Source organism: Podarcis raffonei, chromosome 9 (genome assembly GCF_027172205.1).
Source record: "Podarcis raffonei isolate rPodRaf1 chromosome 9, rPodRaf1.pri, whole genome shotgun sequence".
NCBI lineage: Eukaryota > Metazoa > Chordata > Lepidosauria > Squamata > Lacertidae > Podarcis > Podarcis raffonei.
The window spans coordinates 21175343-21197487 of record NC_070610.1 but is presented as its reverse complement, the minus strand read 5'-3'; the positions used below and the strand labels follow the sequence as shown (position 1 = coordinate 21197487).

At 40.9% G+C, this 22145-nt stretch overlaps 1 protein-coding gene and 1 long non-coding RNA gene across 2 annotated transcripts in view; one reads left to right on the top strand and one right to left on the bottom strand.

The window, feature by feature from the left end:
* TUSC3 (tumor suppressor candidate 3) overlaps positions 1-11359 on the bottom strand; it is a 126106-nt gene extending 114747 nt beyond the window's left edge. The window contains exon 1 of the mRNA XM_053402546.1: positions 11165-11359. Coding sequence (XP_053258521.1) covers positions 11165-11281 — 117 coding nt within the window. The 5' untranslated portion in view covers positions 11282-11359. The remainder of the gene's footprint in view (positions 1-11164) is intronic.
* Positions 11360-11400: 41 nt separating this feature from the next.
* The window catches only part of LOC128420721 (uncharacterized), a 32197-nt gene continuing 21452 nt past the window's right edge, over positions 11401-22145 (top strand). The window contains exons 1-2 of the long non-coding RNA XR_008332099.1: positions 11401-11500; positions 13700-13769. This is a non-coding gene — a long non-coding RNA (uncharacterized LOC128420721). The remainder of the gene's footprint in view (positions 11501-13699; positions 13770-22145) is intronic.

Below are 22145 nucleotides of genomic sequence, written 5' to 3'. Positions count from 1 at the left end.
TCAGCCACTTGTCTTAGACATTAAAAGCATTTTTTTCAGCCTCTTAGCCACTACACTGCCATAGCTCTAAGTTGCTTTAAACTATTTTCAGTGTTGTGTTTCAATGTTGCAACCCACCCTCGGACCCTAGGGTGAAGGGTGATTAATAATTAGTAAATAAAATAATAACCACAGTAGTGCTTTTTATCTTAATGCCCTCATACTCACACAAAAAGCTCTCCCTTTCCTAACACTCTGCTGTGGATCCACTAATTTTTTCAAAGTTTTTTTTTTTTGAATAGGATTAAAGTGCAATACCCACACATTTTCTCCTGATTTTATTACCAAGACTGATACATCCAACCAATTTTATAATAGGTTTTACGAGCAACACACACACACCATTTTGCTATGACAGAATTGTCCAATTCACTTTACTCATCACAATCCAAAACCAGAGCAAACAGTCTCTATTTTCCACGTGGCTGCCCAGGCAGTGCTGCATAAGTACTTGCAGAACAGTTTGATAGGAAAGATCAATTAAGCTGCTGATCTGTCTTATAGAAGCTATGCTGCCAAACTAGAGACATCTGGGATGGGGACAAAGTTTCAGGCAATCTAATTACAGGAGTACTTTGGGGCTGCTATAAGCACCATATTTTATTTATTGTAGATGACAACAACAACAACAACAACAAGCTGCAACACCAACCACTGAAAAACATTTGCCATTCCCACCCTGGTCTCTTCTGGGCTAAAATGTGACAAGATATCATATTAAACAATTGTGTTCTACCAAGTCTCCATGTAAACACCCTGTTTGATTGGCATAGGAGCAATATACTTCAATCCGTTGACTGGATTACCAGAGAATAGCCAAATCACTGAAACACTTCACAGGAAGTTGTATGCATGTTTAGAAATCCATGTATAATAATTCCTTCCCATAGGTATACAAGTTTGATGGATCTGGCTGACAACAAAGCACACGATGGGTGGTTGCTATCTTGCCACAAGTTTTCACAAAAGATCTGTGTGGGCTTTCATGTAGGAAACCCAAATTCAAATTTTCACTCCACCTAGGGAGTTCAAATGTGCAAACACGATTTCTCAGCCTTACCTACTTCATGGGGTTATCTTGTTTCAAAGATAACTGCTCCTTGAGCTGCTTGGAGAAAGGGAAATATACACAAAAGGACTGTTCATTTGAAGCCCTCCATGCATGTATCCAATGCAAGGAGGAGGCAGAATATTGTGCTTCATCACTCCACCCAACATTCATGCATTCAGTGTGGCATTTAGAACAGGAGCCTGTGCAGATTTACATACCTATTATCACTATTTCATTCCCTGACAATTGCAAAAACCACAATTTATGAAGCACTTTGAACATTCAAAGCACTTTCCATATATTGCCCTAGGGTCCCTACAACAGCCCTGTAAGGAAGGTCAGACTGATGGTAGAGTGAGCAACTGCGGCTTGCCTGAAGCTACCTAATGAATCTGTGGATGAGATTTTACCTGGGGATAGCTTGGCTGACAGGTCACACATCTACTATACTAAACCTGCTAGAACCTGTTCTCCTTCATTAAAACATTCATATTCCATCAACCATCTGCCGTGTCACCTCACTAAGCTCTTCCCTGTTCTTAAATCTATTTCCCCAGTGATCCATCAGCAAAATTGCCACCTCACTTTCTTCTCAGAGCTATCAGGAATACTTGCCAATGGTAGAAGAGGTGTTGCAGATGCTGCTGTTTGCCTCAAGAGGCATGAACAGAAGTGGAAGTGATGCATCAGCAGAGGCAGAAAAGCAAAAAAGGCAGAAAGGCTTCATTATGCCTGGACTTTAAAAAACAAAACAATGCAGTGTTTGGCCTCAAAACAGACTGATAAATGATAGACATGTTCAAAAAGAGGTGATCATGGAAGTCCAATAGGTGCCCAAAATGTTCTATGTAGGGTTGTCCAAAATTTTTGCACATCCAAGGATGGCATAATTCAACTAAAAAGGAACATTTTCTAAGGGGCAAAGCATCCCACCTTCCAAGTAAGAAACTACGTTCAAAAGGCCAGCTATATTTCAACTGTCAGCCATTATGAAGAGTGGGTGGAGGACAGGGAATCACTGCAGCTTACGCATTGTTTTAAGGGGAGAAATCTAAACCTTGAAGAATTCAGGACTGACTTTAATCAATTGTGGTTCCTTTTCCAGAATTAAAACTAACAGATGTACAGTAACTCCATAGCCTTGCACATCCTATTTTACAGTTTCCAACTCCATTAGAACCTTAGCTTCATGACTGATTATCTTCAAGATTTATTTTTATATGTATATAAGGAAAAGAAGCACACACCAACACGGACTTAAGCAAGCTTACAGCCTGTAGATTTTCATCCATATTAAACATGCTCTGCATTGGATTGCAGCCAAACAACATTTTCAGAGGCAGCTATAAAAAAGTTACATTTAGATCTAGCATAAGAACAAAAGAGATGAAACTGATGTTGGAACAATGATAAGGTAATATATAATGACTTTATTCAAGTCTGAGGTATGGGAAACGTTCAATGTTTAAAAATTAATTGCTTCATAAAAGTCATTAGTAAAATGGTGGTGGTCAATGCAATATGAGGCAAGTTTGGCAGTTCCAAACTTGTAATTAATGTCATTCTGGTTGCTACACTTAGGAAAAGTCTGGTGATATGTATGTTTTATTGATTTTTAACCCAGAAAGGGTAAATTAAAAACCACAAAAATACTTAGTAACTCTAACCAAAGATCAAGTTATGAATTCACCTGATTGCATTTGCAGCTCTAATCAAAGTGAAAATTCTTACTGCACATCAGATTGCAAGTGTTTTTAAACTTGCTTACTAAATATAAGTTAAATATGTTACATCAGATCACACTGTAGATGCTAAATAAGCATCAGAAAATTTTCCACCTCAATATTTCCTATAAACCCCTTTATCAATTATTTGAATCTACATTATCATTTCAGAAGTTTTACTCTAGTATCAGGTACAGTAATTATGTCAGAGCTCAAAGCTCAGAGAATGTGGTAGTGCTGGATAGGACTTTTTTTTTGGAACAATCATATGGGCAATCCAAGCCAGTCAGGGATCACATGGAGAATACTGGGATGATAGATAGCAAGAACTGGATACATAATGAAGTCAAAAAGCCAGTTAAGATCAATGTTTGCTGACGCTGCCCTAACTCTCAACAGGTAAATACAGTGGTACCTCGGAAGTCGAACAGAATCCGTTCTGGAAGTCCGTTCAAGTTCCAAAATGTTCAGAAACCAAGGTGCGGCTTCTGATTGGCTACAGGAAACTTCTGCAGTCAATTGGAAGCCGCGTCGGACGTTCAGGTACCAAAGAATGTTCACAAACTGGAACACTCATTTCTAGGTTTGTGGAATTCGGGAGCCAAAATGTTCAACTTGCAAGGCGTTCAGAATCCAAGGTACAAATATACTTTCATCTCCTCTCAGGGAAACCTCCTATAAAATTCCTGTAACAAATTCCTGTAACATGGACAATACCATTCCCACAGATAAATGTTTCCATCAAAATGTATCTACCTTTCAGTTGAGCCCTAAATATCTTCAGAAGAAATAAAACAACACACATATAAAAGGGAGGGCAAATTTTAAAAGTTTTTTAAGGCAGGAAACAAGAAGGTAAATTAAAGAAATCCACAATATATTGGCAAATTTATTTAGTCATCTGAAGAAGTGCAAGCAGCAGCTTAAGTGTATTGCGGAAAAATAACTCCCTCTCATCATCACTCTTAAATGTATAGTTCAACTAAAGGTTGTTGGTTTTTTTTTAAGTTCCATTATATGAACACACTTTCTGTTCACCCATCTCTATAGTAGGGTCAATAGTATGTTTGAAATATTATATGGCTTACTTCAGTGCTATCATTCTCTGCTCCTTCCCAATCTACCCCCTAGTTTAAAATATTTACTTTGCAGGGTTTTTTCAAAAGCTTTTGTACACCAGGAAACAGACTCTCCTAACCTTAGTTCATAAATATATTCTGAAGTATTTCAAAATGGTATGTGTAAGAAGTCAGATAGCCTGTACAAAGGGCAATATGGTGCGAAGTAGAGAGGCAAATTTCCTCCAGAGAACATTTGTCTCTGTGTTGCTTTTGTTTATTATGGTTTGTATTTTTGTGTTTTTATATTGCAAACCACCCTGTGATCCTCGGATGAAGGGTGGTATAGAATTTTTTTTTAACAACAACAGAAATAGTTCCACATCTAAAATTAGGGATTCCTCTACCAGAAGATAACAGACATCACTTATTTTGTTTTCCAGGGCTACTTTCACCAAGAATCTCTGCAAGCATCTTCTGAACTTTGTCCAAAAATGCAAAAGAGGACACCTTAACCTTTCTGCTCTTACTTTACATTCATTTGCTCTCCATTAGTACCACCCTGGCCAAGAGTCAAATCTAGCACAATTAAGACAAAATTGATCTAAAGGCTGATCCTGATATTTTTCTGCACATGCTGCATTTTCAGCCTGATTCTCTTTTCTAAAGGGAAGGAAGATCTGGAGGTAGCATCACAGGCCTTTTGCATTTTTCAAAGGAGTGTTTTGTCTCCAGAGTTTATACTTTCCACATGCAGACGGCCTAAAGCATGGCTAGGAAAGCAGATGAGGCAATTCATTGCACTGAATCAACTGCATTGCAGAAAATAAAGGTCTAGACCAGCCTTCATCCACCTGGTGCCCTCCAGATGTTTTGGACTACATCATCTCCTCTCATCCCCAGCCCCTAGCTATGTTATCTGGGCCTGATGGGATATACAGTCCAAATACAGGAGCAGAGTTGAGAGAGAAAGGGCCTTAGAGGAGAAATTTGTGCTTCTATTTGGCAATGTTCAAGGTCGCATTTCTTGATACCGAGAGCACATTTTTTTCTGGATTAAAATTGGAGGCATTCTCTTCTCAGTGCTCAAAAAACACATATTACTTTCTCAGTCAGTTTCAAGAATAAAGGCCAGACATCCTTTTGCACCATACCCACCCTGTTTACCCAGTGCTTTCTAGGCAATGAAGAGTCTTCAGAGATTCTCTTCAGCTGTCAATTAAAAAGGTTGCCATCAGGAAACTTCAGCGCTTTCTTACTTCCTCTCCCTAATGTAACTAGGCCACCCTCCTACAACAGCCTTAGAGTAATGGTTGCATAAAATATAACTGCTTAATTTTTCAAAACATGCTTTGGCCCTAATATGCCCCAACATGTCGTTTGAGCATCACTGATTTAAAGCACACTTTGTGCAATAGATCAAATGATTTACAGGAACACAATTTGTGTTTTTGAAGAAAATGTGTGAGATCCATGCCTGAAGGCATCCAGACTCCACAAATGGAGCCTCATGCAAAATGCATTAAAACTTCATTTCTCGAACATACCCTTTCTTGCAATGTACACATTGTCTCTTTGGCTATAACCACTGTACCTACCATGGAGTTGTCCTAGCTATTTCAACCGAACTATAATATGAATTAACAGGTTACCTTTTCAACCAGTCAGATATCACCACTACTTATTAAAACAGCTGAATTAAAATGGAAATACAAATTTCCAACATCCATGTCATCAATACATCTGTTCCACAAGTAACACTCATGAGAAAGTTCATGAAACTGATGATCACAAACTTTTCCATGCCAATGCTATAAAGGTAGCCTCCTCAGTTATCATTTTCATCTTTCAAGCAATGCATTTTAATTCAAAGAAGAGAAAGTGAAAGTGTAGCGCACCATTCCTCGTGAGAAAAAGAATCAAAACACATAGGGTTCATAAAAGACAAGTGTGGTAACATTCTTTGTAAAAACATGCAAACTGTGTTATTGCAATTTGCAAACAAATTCTGTTCTCAATACTAAGACAGGTGAGATCAACACATTAAAAATAGAACCTGGCATATCAGACCGCCAAGGCCAGATGCAATTCGCCCCATGATCTCTAAGGAACTGAATAAAGAATTGGCTCAGCCACCAGAAAAACCAGGAAGGGTTCCAAAGCTTTTGAAGGCCAATTAAGTATCCATAGCTAATGAGTGAAGGGGGAGAGGAGGATAGATTTTCAAGTACACCTCTAGGTCCAGTAAAATAGAAAGTTTTGATACAGTCTCTCTTTCCCCACCCACCCCATCCATGTAAGGAGTGAAGAAGTTCACATTAAACTTAAAGCGCTGGGGTGAGCTTTAGGAACAACAACAAAAATGACTTGATGACTAGCCACCTGGATTGCTGAAGAAAACACAAAGCAAGCATCTCCTCCTCCAATGAGGAGCACTCTGTATACAACCTGACATTTGCCTTCCCTTACACCCTCTGTCCCCAACTTTGTTCCTTCAAACTCAATAAGCTCAACTTATCTACATTTTGGTGGTACAGCAGCAAGATTTGGCTGCTGTCTCATTTTCCTTAGTCCATCAAACAATACACTAAAATAATACTGAGACTATTTTACCCCCTCCAGCACATTCATAGCACACACCCTCCCTTTCCTGCAGGACTAAAGATCTACTTAAGACGGTTCATGTCCCCCCATATATATATATATATATATATATATATATATATATATATATATATATTCTCTTACATCGTTTCTGTGCCTACACTGATTTTCTTTTAAAACATGAACAACATGACTTACAATAGAACTATGTGACTAGATTCAATGCAATGTATGCCACCCAAAATTTATTATTTTTGCTAATTCTGCTTCCCTCTTTTCCTCTGCTTCTTCTTTTCTCTATCTTTTCTGTCGTGCTTTTGTTCATGCTCCCTTTCTTTCCCATGCAATCCTCATCCCAGCATATCTATCTCTTTCTGTTAGTTTCTTCCTTTCCCACAAAGTTCTTCCCCATGTCAACATCTTCTTATTTAGCCTCTCCACAAGTTTTACACAGCCTTTTAAAAACGCAATCTTGCCCTCTCATTTCTCTCACTCAATTCTAGTCCTTTGCCCTTTGCTTTTCACCTTTTTAACTTTTTGGGACTTAGAAGCAGGTCTTAATCGGAGTTGGGGTTTCCTAGTTAAACTATGGATATTACCTCCACATGGTGCACTGATGGCCCACCACTTGGACAGCTTTAAAAGAGGAATGGATAAGCCTATCAATCATTACTAGCTACAATGCAGGAAGCATGCCTCTGAAGAGTTGTTGCTGGGAATCACACATGGGGGGTACTGTTACAGTCAAGTCCTGCTTGTGGGTTTCCCATAGGACGATGCCCTTTGGCCTGACCCAGCCAAGCTCTTCTTTATGTTCCTAAGAGCACAGCTCCAGAACCTCTTTCTATGGAAAGGCCTTGGAGCAGAAGAAAGAGTAAGTGAAGGTATAGGCAGACCGCAATTACTTAGTAGAGGGAAAAGGCAACCACAAGCCACATGAAGCAGGAGGAAGGGCTCTGCTTTCCAAGTAATCGTCTTGAACCATGGCTCTCTGAATTAAGTGCTGACTAAAAGGCAGCCTGATAAGGGCTAGGGATATCGGTCCCACCCCTCAGTCCAGTATATCTGAAGGAGCATCTCCACCCCCATCGTTCTACCCGGACACTGAGGTCCAGCGCCGAGGGCCTTCTGGCGGTTCCCTCACTGCAAGAAGTCAAGTTACAGGGAACCAGACAGAGGGCCTTCTCAGTGGTGGCGCCTTCCCTGTGGAACGCCCTCCCACCAGATGTCAAGGAGAACAACAACTACCAGACTTTTAGAAGACATCTGAAGGCAGCCCTGTTTAGGGAAGCTTTTAATGTTTGATGTATTGTGGTATTTTAATATTTTGTGGGAAGCCGCCCAGAGTGGCTGGGGAAGCCCAGCCAGATGGGCAGGGTATAAATAATACTATTATTATTATTATTATTATTATTAGGAGAAGCAGAAGCCATAATAAAACCAAACAAGGGCAGGATCCCCTTTTCCACTGATGCACTCAGGTCTCCATTTCTACTTTTCCTCCAATCTAATTCTAACAGCACAAACCTGTAGATATGCCTACACAGGAATAAGTCCCACCAAGCTCAATGGGGCTATTCCCAGGTTAAGCAGGTAAAGGCTTACAGACCACACTTTGGTAAAAGCAAATGGCACCCCACTTGGTTTATAGCAAAGATTCAAATTAAAATAATTCAACACTTTACTATTCTGGCCATTTTTACTCAGAAATAGCACCAATTTCAGGAGACTCACTTTCTACTGGTTAACTCTTAACAACTGAAGTCATGAAATACAGCACTTGGCTCATAAAAAACCCCTGGATGAATCAGAAAGAGACACACGTGCTGCAATACATAAAGCAATGGAAAAATCATTTTAAAACTTCCTAAAGATCCTGATCCGAAATACATCAGCGTTCCTTTATTTGCAGCAGTAGCCTGATGGGGAACAGACAGCTGCTGAAGCAATGGTGAGGGCTTGCAGGCTGTTGCAAATTTGTTTACAAGTTCATTTAGTATAAAAGCTAGCCACACATATTTTTTATTATTAGTACAAGCTGCAGATAAGCATCAGGGTTGCATATTGTCACATTTTTATTGCATAAGTGCTAAGATCAGCAGCTACAGTGTTTCTCATTATCTCAAACAAATTACAATAGTTTGTTTGGGTGTAAATCATGTGCCCAGCATATTGTGATCACAAAGGATAGGGTAGAAGACATTTACTGACTACGAGGCTCACAAAGTAGAACACTTTGAATTCTACTTCAAAATCTCTTGATTTACAAACTTCATCTCACAATATTTATATATTATGAATAATTCCAGAGTGTTGTTGTATACTAGCTATTCATATACTGGTTAGAAGTTGTCCAGTCACAAAAGGCATTACTCACTGAATACATGCTACAAAGCCAGAAAGTTAAAAGTTTTCAGAATAATTAACCCAGGTTCATTGATATAAAGTATTTCCCCACCCCTTCTATGCATGTTAAATGATAAAGCAAGGAGTTTAATCCCAATCAGTAGCCAATGGTGGCTAAGAGACTTGAAGTATAACCGTGGAAGGATGCAGACCTACTGTCTATTATGCAGTTGTCTGAAGACCTTATTGCCATGGCTACATTCAAAAACGTAAGCATCAATCTTGTGTGGATACCTATTTGAAAATCTGAAGGCCTTATACTTACTTATATGTATAATTTAAGACCCATGTACTGATGGTCATGGTATTCATAGTTGATTCTGATTTGATTTAATGTTATTATCTGTGTTATTACTATCATTTGTATATTATATTTTTATCTTTATTTTTTCTTCTCTTTAATTCACTTTTACCTTTTTTCTTGGTAAACATGCAAATAAAATAATAATAATAACATAATCAAGTAAGTAAGATAGAGAGACAGTTAATTCAAGCCAAGTGCAGAAGTGTTATTTTATCTCTGCAAGACAGGAGGTTCCCCCGTTTTTCAGGGGATAATACTGGATGTCTGGCATTAAATGGAGAAGGGAAAAAGCATGTATTGATGGCAAAAAGATTAGGGAAGGGTCCATATTACAGAAATCTCCAACTGCAGCACTGGATATACTACTAATTTATGAAAACTTAAGAGGCAGAATTATTGCTGATATTAATTTAACCACAACAGCTATTTCAATATATAACATTCTGCACTATGCAGCAGTTAGGAGAGGGTGTATATATGGGACAAATGTAACGACAATGACCAACTAATAGGAAATTGTACAAGTGATTAAGGTGGGCTTAAATGTCACAGGTGGTATCAAAACATAGTGAGGAAAAGAACAAGGGAGAAAGGAAGGAAAACAACAACAAAGCAGCAATTAATTCCTAAAAGGATGCTCCTGCCATGTGAAAATCACACAGTGTGATCAGGAATTCCTTTCCGCTTATTTCCAAATAGGTGCTTGTGTTTATGTCAGAAGAGACTTTCATCACACGCTCAGAGCCACTTTTCTTTTTCTCCACTCTAACACCACATGTTCCATCGATAAAACAAGCTGTGGGATATGAGATGTAGAACTGATTTTGCTTACACAATCTAACAACATTTTTGAGGGGTGGGTTTTTTTTTGTTAATTCAAAAATATATTAAACAAAAGAAAACAGGTTCTGGGTTTAAACACTAGTTATGTCTCTTATCTTTTACAAATTTTGCATTGGTGGTTCAGTGGTAGAATTCTCACCTGCCACACAGCTTTTGATCAGCAGTCCTGAGCAAGGCAAACACTCAACCTTCTCCACATTCCTATTATTATTATTATTATCAGTGCTTTTTTTCGGTGGGGGGACGCAGGAGAATGCATACCCCTAAACATTTTGTGAGTCTTTGTACTTTTCTCCATTAGCTGTGTATTTTCCCCAATTTGAACTATAAAATGGTGATTTTCTTGAGTCAAAATGAGAGGACCCCTAAACATCATCATCATCATCATCATTATTATTATTATTATTATTATTGAAAAAAGCACTGATTATTATTGTATACCGCCCTTCATCCAAAGATCACAGGGCGGCTTACAACACACAAAAACACACACACACACAAACCCCACATAGCATAATAACGGACATTTCTAGGCATTTCTAGAAATCTTAAGGATCCATCTTTCCCACATCTTTCCCACATGTCCAACCCAGTGGCGTAGCGTGGGTTGTCAGCACCCGGGGCAAGGCAAGTAATTTGCACCCCCTAACCCATGGATTTGCGCCCCCTAACCCTAACCCCCAGATATTGCGCCCGGTGCGGCCAGCCCCCCCTGCACCCCCCACGCTACGCCACTGGTCCAACCTATGGTTGCCCCTCAGAGGGATGGATGACTGTGTGGGTGGAAGAGGCAGCGAGAAGGGGGGCGGGGGGGTGAATGATTGCTATAAACAAAACCTAATACTGAAATCTTAAATGTGGGCATTCATATTGTATAAATAAAATTGTAAATAGAAGACAACAAATAAACAAACAAATAAATAAATAGAAAAGGATATTATATATATATATATACCAACACAAAGGAGCTGCAGGGGGGAAGGTGGAGAATATATTAAACTCATCAACAAAGGGAGCTGGAGGGGTTTGTGTGTTGAACCCTAGCTATCTCCCTCCCCCCCTTGACACACACAGGGAGGCAGAAGGGTCGCGCGGGTGGGGCGCGTGGAAACGGGAGAGAAGCGAACGGCTCTACCTCCTTCTTCTTCTGGCCTCCCCCGAACTGGACACAAAGGAGGAAGAGGAGGAGGAGGGGGGGAAGGAGGCTGCTCCCCACAGGCAGGTGCGGCGCGAGGCGCCGTGACGGGGCCATGGCTTCCAACGGGCGCCGGCGCGTCAGTCTCCGCCACAAGCACCTGGGAAACGCCGTTATCCACGCCGTTCTCCTCCGTGCTGATTGGGCCCCGAGGAGCACCAATCCAGAAGCGAGCCTGCTACTGGGCAAAGCCTTCTGGGAAATGTAGTCCGTTCCGTGGCGGTGGTTCTCAAAGGGTGCGGAGCGCCGCGCAGGTGCGGCAGGAGAGGATGGCAGGTGTGGCGGGACCCGCTCAAAGAAGCGTTTAAACATTTCACTATACTATACTGTACTATACATGCGTATGTATATATGTGTGCATGTGTGTGTTTCTCTGTGTGTATATATACGTATATATATACGTGTGTGTGTGTGTTTCTATTATACACACACACACACACACACACATATATATGTATATACACACACACATACATACCTCATGTTACGTTTGCTTCATGTTACGTTTTTTCAGGTTGCGTCCCACGCCAACGCAGAAGTACTGGAAAGGGTTACTTCCGGGTTTCACTGGTCGCGCATGCGCAGACACGCAAAACGACGTCATGTGCATGCGAAGAAGTGGCAAGTCGCAACCTGCATGTGCGCAGACGCGCCACTGTGGGTTGCGTTCTTTTCATGTTGCAAACGAGCCTCTGGAACGGATCACGTTCACAACCAGAGGTACCATTCTGTATACACACACACACATACACACATAAATATTCGCAGAATGTGGAATACGCATCTTTTCAAAATCAAGCACTGCTAGGAGTTGTTGCTTTTTGTTTCCCAATGTACTTCTTATTGATAAAAAAATTTAGTGCGGCATGAGCATATTACTATTATTATTATTAAATATTTTTTCGTTATTAGTTTTATTATTTATACCTGGCCCACCTTGCTGGGTTTCCCCAGCCACTCTGGGTGGCTTCCAGCACATATAAAAGCTTAATAAAACGTCAAACATTAAAAACTTCCTGATACAGGGATGCCTTCAGATGTCTTCTAAAAGTTGTGTAGTTCTTTACTACCTTGACATCTGATGGGAAAATGTGGTTCAGAGGGAAGAAGTTTGAGAACCACTGTTCTGAGTCCCCCCCCCCACCCGCTTCCTCTTTCGTAGGGTTTCCTTATTATTTTATGTATACTATTCCTGAAAATAAAGCGATCGCCACTGTGAAACCTGGTTCTTTGCTTGCTTGCTTTAACACAAGTCCCACTTTATTGAATGGGACTTAACACCTGCAAGCAAGGGTGCAACCTGGATAGCAGCCTTAATTAAGAAGTTTGTTGTTTTGACCTAAGCCCCCTTTCCCTACATAGGAAAGCAAATGTACACAGTGATATGAAGCTGAGAAAATATCGGTAGCTTGCCTTTAATGTGGGGTAGAGAGAAGTGTGTGTGTGTGTGTTTTAGCATTCTGTGCAACTTAAAACACACTATTTGATACGTGTCCACTCAGAAGTAAGTCGAGTTGAGTTCAGAGGTCCTTAAAGGTAAAGGCAAAGGGACCCTTGACCATTTGGTCCAGTCATGGACAACTCTGGGGTTGCGGGCTCATCTCGCTTTATTGGCCGAGTGAGCTGGCGTACAGCTTCTGGGTCATGTGGCCAGCACGACTAAGACGCTTCTGGCGAACCAGAGCAGCGCACAGAAACCCCGTTTACCTTCCCACCAGAGCGGTACCTATTTATCTACTTGCACTTTGACGTGCTTTCAAACTGCTATGTTGGCAGGAGCAGAGACTGAGCAACAGGAGCTCACCCTGTTGCAGGGATTCGAACCACCAACCTTCTGATCAGCAAGCCCTAGGCTCTGTGGTTTAACCCACAGCACCACCTGCATCCTTACTCTGAAGTATATGGATATTAGGCTGCTATGTATATAGTATATGACTACCTTTATGCAGCCCCCATACATTACATTTAGTATCCTAGAATCATATAAATGTAGGGTGGGAAGGGACCATGAGGAACATCTAGTTCAACCCCCTACAATGCAGGAATCTGTCCCCAATGTGCATCTCAAACCCATGACCTTGAGATTAAGAGTCTCATACTCTACCGAGATAAGAATAATGACCATGTCACCAATAGTATCAGAGGTGATTGCAGATTTCTGTGCCTTTAATAGCTGGCCAGCAGACAGAAATACAGCAAATTTAGACACACACACACACACACACACACACACACACACACGCTTCCAGAAATAAAGCTTTGTAGGCTGATTTTCTGCCTATGAAATAGTTTTTGAGTGCACAAAAATCTTGCCATAAGAAGGTTCACGGCCAATTCTCATAACCAAATTAAAGAAGGTTCCTGGATTTTATGCTGGTTTGTTTGTTTAAATTAAATAAGGTTAAAGCTTGTCATGATTAAGATAAATGAGCAATGAATGTGCTATTAAAATATTATTCTCTTTACTTGAAACAGAAACTAGCGATAATAAATGTGATGGTTGGGATATCCTATGCAGCACAATCCAGTGCATGTCTATTCAGAGGTAAGTGCTATTGAATTTAATGGGACATTCTCTTAGATAAGTGTGTACAGTGGAACCTCAGGTTACGTACCACCCTCCTTATGAACGCTTCAGGTAACGAGCGCCACTAACCCGGATGTAGATGCCCCTGGTAGCGAACTTTGCCCTGGGATGCAAGCGGAAGTCATGCACCAGCGGCACAGCACCAGCAGGAGGCCCCATTAGCGAAAGCACGCCTCAGGTTAAGAACAGTTTTGGGTTAAGAACGGACCTCCGGAACGAATTAAGTTCGTAACCAGAGGTACCACTGTATAGGAGTTCAGACTTTGACTCTTAGCCAACAAAAATTTCACAAGCTTCAGTATGCAATTATTTAGGAAATGCAACATTTTTTGTTGTTGTTGTTATTGTCAAGACCATGTTCTTGCTAGGGCAGTTGATATAAAGAGAGAACTGGCATATTACACCAGGGACCCTTCTTCTTGTGTCTGCCTTCTCCTCACAATAACCAGTCAAATGTCTCTAGAAAGCAGGGCATGAAGACAACATACTTTCTTCCACCTGCTCCCAGAATCTGCTATTCTGTGTATCCCCCACCCTCACACCACCCCAAATACTAAAATAATAATATTGTTGTTGTTGTTCTTGTTATTTTACACCCAGCCACCCTGGGCAGCTTCCAGCCAAATTTAAAAACATTATAAAACGTCAACCATTATTCCATGTTCTGTGGAGTACTGTCTCCACGCTTGAACATGCTACTAACCTACCATGACTAATAGTTACAGGTAGACCTAACCTGCACTAATTTATCTAAATCTCTTTTAAAGCCATGACTACATCTTGTGGCAATAAATTCCATAATGGCTGGTTGCCTTTTGTCACAGAATTGTTCTATGATTTTGCCTCTCCTGAATCTACTGCTTATCAGTTTAAATGAATTACCCTGAATTACTAACATTGTCTACTTTTCTGCATCATACAGTATACAGTTTTTCAAATGCCTACCGTGAGCCCCAGTCTTTTCCCCCTTTCCCTCAGACCATGCCCCCTTTGCCCCTGACCACATCCATTTTGCCTCAGAAGGGTGGACAGGTGCAAATCTGACTCATGAGCTGTAAATGGTTCTTTCTGTGCCCTAATCTAAAAAGCTCAAAACTCTTGACTCTTTGTTCTTAGGGAAACTGCCCCCTCACCAATTCTTTGATTAATTTGGTTGACCTTTTCTGCATCTTTCGCACCTCTGTAGAACTTTTTCTGAGATAGGGCCCTGTTTCGACATAAGACCTCCAGTTGTAATAGATTGCTCTGAGATTAGCTGTCTGGTTTCTCTGAATGGGTCTACTATTATGGTTTTACTTGGGGTTGTGACAGCAGTACTTAAAAAATGAGTGTCAAATCCCTGCAAAATAAACATATAATAATAATACCCCACCTTCCTACGATACCTGAAATTGAAACAACAAAGCTACAGATAAAATAAACTGTAAAATAATAAAATTGCAAACATTAAAAAAATGTAATGTTTAACTAGAAGCACACTGGAATAAAGCATCTGGGTTGGGCCAAGCATGTTGCCCTGAGTAGGGTGTTCCATGATCTGGATATTGTAACTGAAAAGCCCCTCTCTCTTGACTCCACTTGCCACTCCTCATGCAAAATTGGGTCCCACAAAGTTCTCAAATCATTTCTCAAAGTGGAGACAGTGCCCAACATGCCCTGGTGCCATACCTTGACTTTCAAGGTCAAAACCAACAGCAAGTTGTTACTAGTGAACCGGGTAAAGGATTGAAGTAATGTATTCAGATCTTTGGGCTTCAGCCAACCCCCTGGCATCCACATTCTGAAACAAGTGAATTGTCTGAATTGTCTTCATAGACAGCTCAGCATAGAATGAATTACAGTAACCCAACCTAGAGGTGACTAGGGCATGAATGACTGAGGTCAAGTCAAAATAACTTTAATGATCCTTTAATGGTTTTTATGTTCTCTTCAATAGGAAATCTAGCTGCAGGGTGATGGGACTGATACCATTGCTCAGTGCAAGGAAACAGGAGTTTTACGGTTTGATTAAAGAAGCTGAGAGTTTAACAGGGAGGGGTAAAGTCTGGTAGAAGATGTACTCTCAGTAGATCCAATTCAGACTTATTGAAGGAGTTCTCGTTTGATTCAGCTATGCTGTGCTTACGTATTTGTAATTAAAGTTGAGATTACAGTATGACTGGTAATCTAGACATACACAAGGACTTTTAAAAAACAAAATTCTCATTGTCAAACTGTTAAGCCATGAAAAACAACCAGAATGAACTAAAGTAATACTTCCCCCACTTTTATATGTCTTTAGTGCAAGTGGAATATGGGGTTATTTTATTTTATTTTAGCATTTTGTTTGTTAATATCAACTGAGCTTTTATGGCAATGCAAATTGCTTACAGGCAAAGCTTTCCTTCATTTATCCACTCACATTCACAACATTTCAGGCCCTGTGGGTAGTATCCCCAGCTTCATGTAAATTGGCCAAGCTGTGCATCAGTGCTTTAACTATATGTAGCCATGATGTTTAAAACTAGACAATCGACTGAACCAATCTGACAGCTGTGCTAGAAAATTCTTCTCAAAAGGAACAATTCGTTTGCACTATAATCAGCCAAAGTAGTGCAATGTTGCAGGGGTCCAAGCAATGACTGAAAACTGAGTGGAAACTTAAAAATATAAACGGTGTAGAATATTTTATTTGTATGTTTTTTTCCCTGATTTGCCATAGCTAAGTAAGAGCATGGCCCATCTGGCCCAGCACTAAAAGCTATTCAGATGTCAGAAGTAGGGGGAAATGGAGATAGCATTCATATAACCCACAACCCATAGAGTTCCAGGAATTGCAAGATTTCTCCTTAATTCTAGCCACTCTCAAGAGAAGTCATTTGTCTTCTAGGTTGCGTCAGAGGACAGCTGGAACTCTTGGAAGTGGCCAGGTAATTCTCAGGTGTTCTATTTGAAGGGCCTCTCAACCAGGATGGTTTCATGGTCTTGCCTATGCCCTATCTTCATGGCAATCTGTAAATATTTTGCAAACAGATGTGTCACTCTAAGACAAATCTATGAGTAGCATTGCATATTCTGAATGCTAGTTTCTGTAAGTGGTTTCTCCAGTTACGTTTCCGAGCATAATTCAAAGTGTTGATGCTGACCTTTAAAGCCCTAAACGGCCTCGGCCCAGTATACTTGAAGGAGCGTTTACATCCCCATTGTTCAGCCCAGACACTGAGGTCCAGTTCTGAGGGCCTTCTAGTGGTTCCCTTACTGCGAGAAGTGAGGTTGCAGGGAACCAGGCAGAGGGCCTTCTCAGTAGTGGCCCTCCCATCAGATGTCAAGGAAATAAACAACTACCTGACTTTTAGAAAACATCTGAAGGCAGCCCTGTTCAGGACAGTTTTTAATATTAGATGTTTTATCGTGTTTTTAATACTCTATTGGGAGCTGCTCAGAGTGGCTGGGGAAACCCAGCCAGATGCCTATCAAAATCAGAATCCATATCTTTCTTTACAGTCAAAAGAAAGAAAAGTCAGGGGCTCCGATTATGGATCCCTCACACCCTGACCCTCCCATTTCATACAAGGCAATCCTCGTGTCCTCAGCCATTTGTGTAATATTATACAGAGACGGTTGCTGTGAACTGCTTTTATAAGTCACTGTAAAATTACTTCCCACAAATAAACTCCTAATTCATATCACTGCTGTAGCAACTTCAGGGCGTTTTGCAGATGGTTCTTGTAGCTGCTTCAGCCTCTAAAATTTCCTGCTAAACCTGGAGCCGGGATAGAAAGCCACTTGGAAATCCCATATATACTGTGCAAGCTGCTCTCCAATGGAAGGGTACAATGCAAATGAGTAAAAAAAATATTACAGTGGTACCTCAGGTTAAGTACTTAATTCGTTCCGGAGGTCCATTCTTAACCTGAAACTGTTCTTAACCTGAAGCACCACTTTAGCTAATGGGGCCTCCTGCTGCTGCTGCACCGTCGGAGCGCAATTTCTGTTCTCATCCTGAAGCAAAGTTCTTAACCTGAGGTAATATTTCTGGGTTAGTGGAGTCTGTAACCTGAAGTGTATGTAACCTGAAGCGTATGTAACCCGAGGTACCGCTGTACGGTATTGGCCCAAACATAAGCTGTACCCGAATATAAGCCGCACCTTTAAAATTGGAGGGGGGAAAGGAAAAAAACCCCAATTATAAGCCACTCCCTTCCTCACTGCTCCTGGCTGCATACTGGGCCGGGGCTGCATTGCCGATGGCCTTTCTTCTCTCCCTTCCCAGACTTGCGCAGGGCTGGCTCTGCTTTGCCATGCTCCTGGCGCTGTTTGCCCCGCGCTCCTGGCTGCATACCATAAGGTCGCGAATATAAGCCACACTTTAACTTTTCACAGTCGGAATTGGGGGGGGGGAGTGTGTCTTATTTTCGGGCCAATGCGGTATTTTAAATGGTTGGAAAATATTGGCTTTCATTTCATTTCTTTTTTTTTTTTTTAAAGGCTTTAACATGACTAATTATTTCAGAACAAGTCTAGTAATGGTTACAACTCATGATGAATGTGTGTGTCTGTGTGCACATTCCCTAACTCCAGAATAAGATTATCCTGTGAACCGCCCTGAGACCTGCGGGCATAGGGTGGTATACAAATTTAATAATACAGTGGTACCTTGGGTTACATATGCTTCAGGTTACATACGCTTCAGGTTACAGACTCCGCTAACCCAGAAATAGTACCTTGGGTTAAGAACTTTGCTTCAGGATGAGAACAGAAATCGTGCAGCAGCGGCAGCAGGAGGCCCCATTAGCTAAAGTGGTGCTTCAGGTTAAGAACAGTTTCAGGTTAAGAAGGGACCTCCAGAATGAATTAAGTACGTAACCAGAGGTACCACTGTAAATAGATAAGTAGACACAGTATGCCCCCTCGGGGACAGCAGCGAGAGAGGGCTATTGCTAGCATGTGCTGCTTGCAAACTTTCTATAGGCCACTGTGGGCAAGAGAATGCTAGATGTGATAGATCTTTGATCTGATTCAGCCAGGCTCTTCTCACATGCTTGAGACAACCAGCGCCAGAGGCATGCAGTCAGTGGACTAGGGGGACTAAGCTAGTCATCTAAATGCTTCTGGTAAATTAGAGTATTAAAGCCTAGCGCCTTCTCAAAGCCTGGGATGCTTCTACCCAGCTTAGGGGGGGAGTCACGATGCTCTGACAGGGCCAAGAGCCCTTCTGCCATCTTCCCAAAGCCTGCCCAGATTTGGAAAGGAGGCAGCAGGCTTCCAGCATCTTGTCAGAGACCTGGTACCTCCTTCCCAAAACCCAGGAAGCTTCTGCCCAGCTTAGGGAGGCAGGTGCAACGCTCACACGCATGACATCAGGACGTCAGGCTGAGAGTAGATTGACTGATGGACGATTATTGGGGATTGGAACCGGGAAAGGGGGGGTGGAGTTTGGGAATCCAAAGGGTGCATAATTATAATTTGTTTTGTTTTTATTTTGTTTTGTTATTTGTATGAGAATTGAGGAAATCGTGGAAGGGAATTTAGGTCGACTTTAGAAAAAGGCTTTAAGAATAAGCACGGATGTATAATTATGGATGTTTATAAGGCAAAATTGGTTTTTCAAAATGAACTAAATATAAAATATAAAACATAAAAAGGTTAAAGATCAGGGACAAGAACTTGTTGAACTGTTGTTTAAATATTGATGTTTGTAAGTTAAAATTGGTTTGTCTAAAATGAATGAAATATAAAAAGGTTAAAAATTGGGGACAAGAACTGGTTGAACCAACAATTTGAACTGGAATACAAGATGGGGAGGTATGGGGAAGTCAGGGAAATATGTCATTGAAAATAAGGACTTGAATTTTATGTGTTTTAAAATTTTTTTGTTTTTTGTTTTGTTTTTGTTTTTTGTTTTTTGACGTATTATAATGGAAACATCTTAATAAATATCATTTTTAAAAAACCACAAACAAACATCAGGACGTCATGATTTTCCCTGCACCACCACTGCCAGCAATTGCACTCACAAGCTGGCACCTCTGGCCCCAACTGTTCCTCTACAAAAAATTTCAACACACGCCACTGAGCCCCACACAGGATAAGTTCTGGAAGCCTCCTAATTATTCAGGTACCACTGAATAACCTAACAACCAAGCCAAAGAACCACATCTGGAAGTTGGCAAGAAAGCAAAGTAAAGTTGCAGGTGACATAATTTTTCATTCTGCGTGATCGATGATGTCGTGTGTGCTGGAATGACAAAGAAGTGAAATGGAGACCAAGTTGGAAGAAAAATTACATCTGGGTTCCTACCTAAGCACCAATTTTTGTGATAGGAATATTAATCATGACACATCATATCCAAATGAACAGTGCTTAACAAAGTACCTGAGAGCAAAATCAAGATTCCACCCCACCCTTATTTTCCACCAATCCTGAAGGCTCATCTTCTTTGACAGCAAACTGTCCTCAAAGCACTGAGCCAAGAAGAATATGTTTGGCAGCTATCAGAAACAAACAGCTTATATTGGATTCCTAGTCAATAGAACAGAAGGTGAACCTTTTTTTCCAGGTAGAAATCTCTCAGGTTTATGGTTTCTCAATGCTTTGGGACGGTGCGAAGGTAATACTGATAATCTCCCAGCTATGGTGAGGCAACTGAGGGTTTCTGTTGACCTATTTGCTTCTATTCAGGAACAATAGCAACACCTGGCATCCTCGTTCAACTGAGGAGGATCTGAGCCTCGCAGGACCCTCCCAAGCATATGTGAGGACTGAGGATTAGGCCTACTCACCCACCCATAACCGCAGCTTGATTTATTTTTTTAAAAAAGAAATCATTTTAAATTTCCAGGAGGGGGAAGAATCATAGATACCACCTTGAGCTCCATGGAGGAAAGGTGGGATATAAATATAATGATAGATAGAAAGACAGACAGAAAGAGATAGATGATGATAGATAGATAGATGATAGATAGATAGATAGATGATAGATGATAGATGATAGATAGATAGATAGATAGATAGATAGATGATAGATAGACAGACAGATAACAACTCAATAGAATTAAAAATTGGAATAAATGAGTGGAGCCTCAGATGCACTCCTTGCCTGGGGCACTGCTTGGTCTGTGGCCATCCTTGGTCTCTGCTGCACTAGAATAGGCAGTTTAGAGACTGCAGCCATCAAATTAACTTGTACATAAATGGCCTCCATGTAATTTAAGTTTTATTGGCAGGCTCCCAGAACTAATCAAATGAAAATATACACTTATGTGCGTAAGGAAGAGATTCTGCTCCGGATTAGGGAAAGCAAATCAACTGCCATAGTAGTACAAATAGCAAAACTAACAGAAGATTAACTTTTCAGAAGTGCTTGCCAGCTTATCATTATGAACAGAAAAAGCTGAAAAGAGCTGGAATAATACCTAAAATAATGGCTCGGGGTGGGGGAGGGATCCTCAGGATAAAAGGGCTGACTTTTTGCCCCAGTACCAAAAATAACTAGGAAAGAACCCAAAAAGCAATTAATATAGATGGCATTCTCACAAAGCTATTATTAACAGGAGAATCTTTATGGGTCCTGTTGCACTAAAAAAATTTGTTCTGCCTGAACTTTAGAAGAGTTCAAAAAAATCTGATACGTTTACCTTGACAATCATTTCAAAGGGGGCTAGCTGACGCTGCATATCTCTGTTAATTAATTTAACAATTGCAAATAATTGATACAGCTTTTGGGGGCCTGCACATGCATCCCTGACAAAAACGTAGCATTTTCAAGTGCCCATAGTGGCAGATGGAAAGAGAATGGAGGAGGCATAGTGCATAATTTCTAGACATACCTCTAGTAGAATCAGTGAGTTTCTGGAGCTGAACTCCCGGGTTCTAGCAAGAAACATGGGCGTTATGATCTCTGCTTCAAATTAAACCCTCTAGAAATCTCTTTGCTGAATTCATTCATTGTGTTTTCAGTCTGGAACACCATTGTGGCAGGTCTGACTGGGGACAATGTGCCATGTAGTTCCATGCCTGCCTCCTTCCATTCAGAAAACATGTCAGATATAAAACTCATGGTTGCAACAAACTGGTCATTTTATCTACTGTGTTGCATTTTCAGGCCAGCTAACCTTGAACATTACAAAAAGCTCACCTTACCCCTAGAGCTTTGATTTTTCCTGACCTTCTCTACCACTGAACAAATTGGATCCTAATTCCTTGCAACTCTGTGGTGTCTAGTGAAACCAGCTAGAAAGAGGAGCAATGCCCAGAAAAGGCTATTGGGCAATGCTTTAATAAGAGAAAGACATTCCTAAAGAAGAAGTTCCTCCCCACCGCTGCAGTGGCAAAGAGAGGGTTGTCTGTGGTCT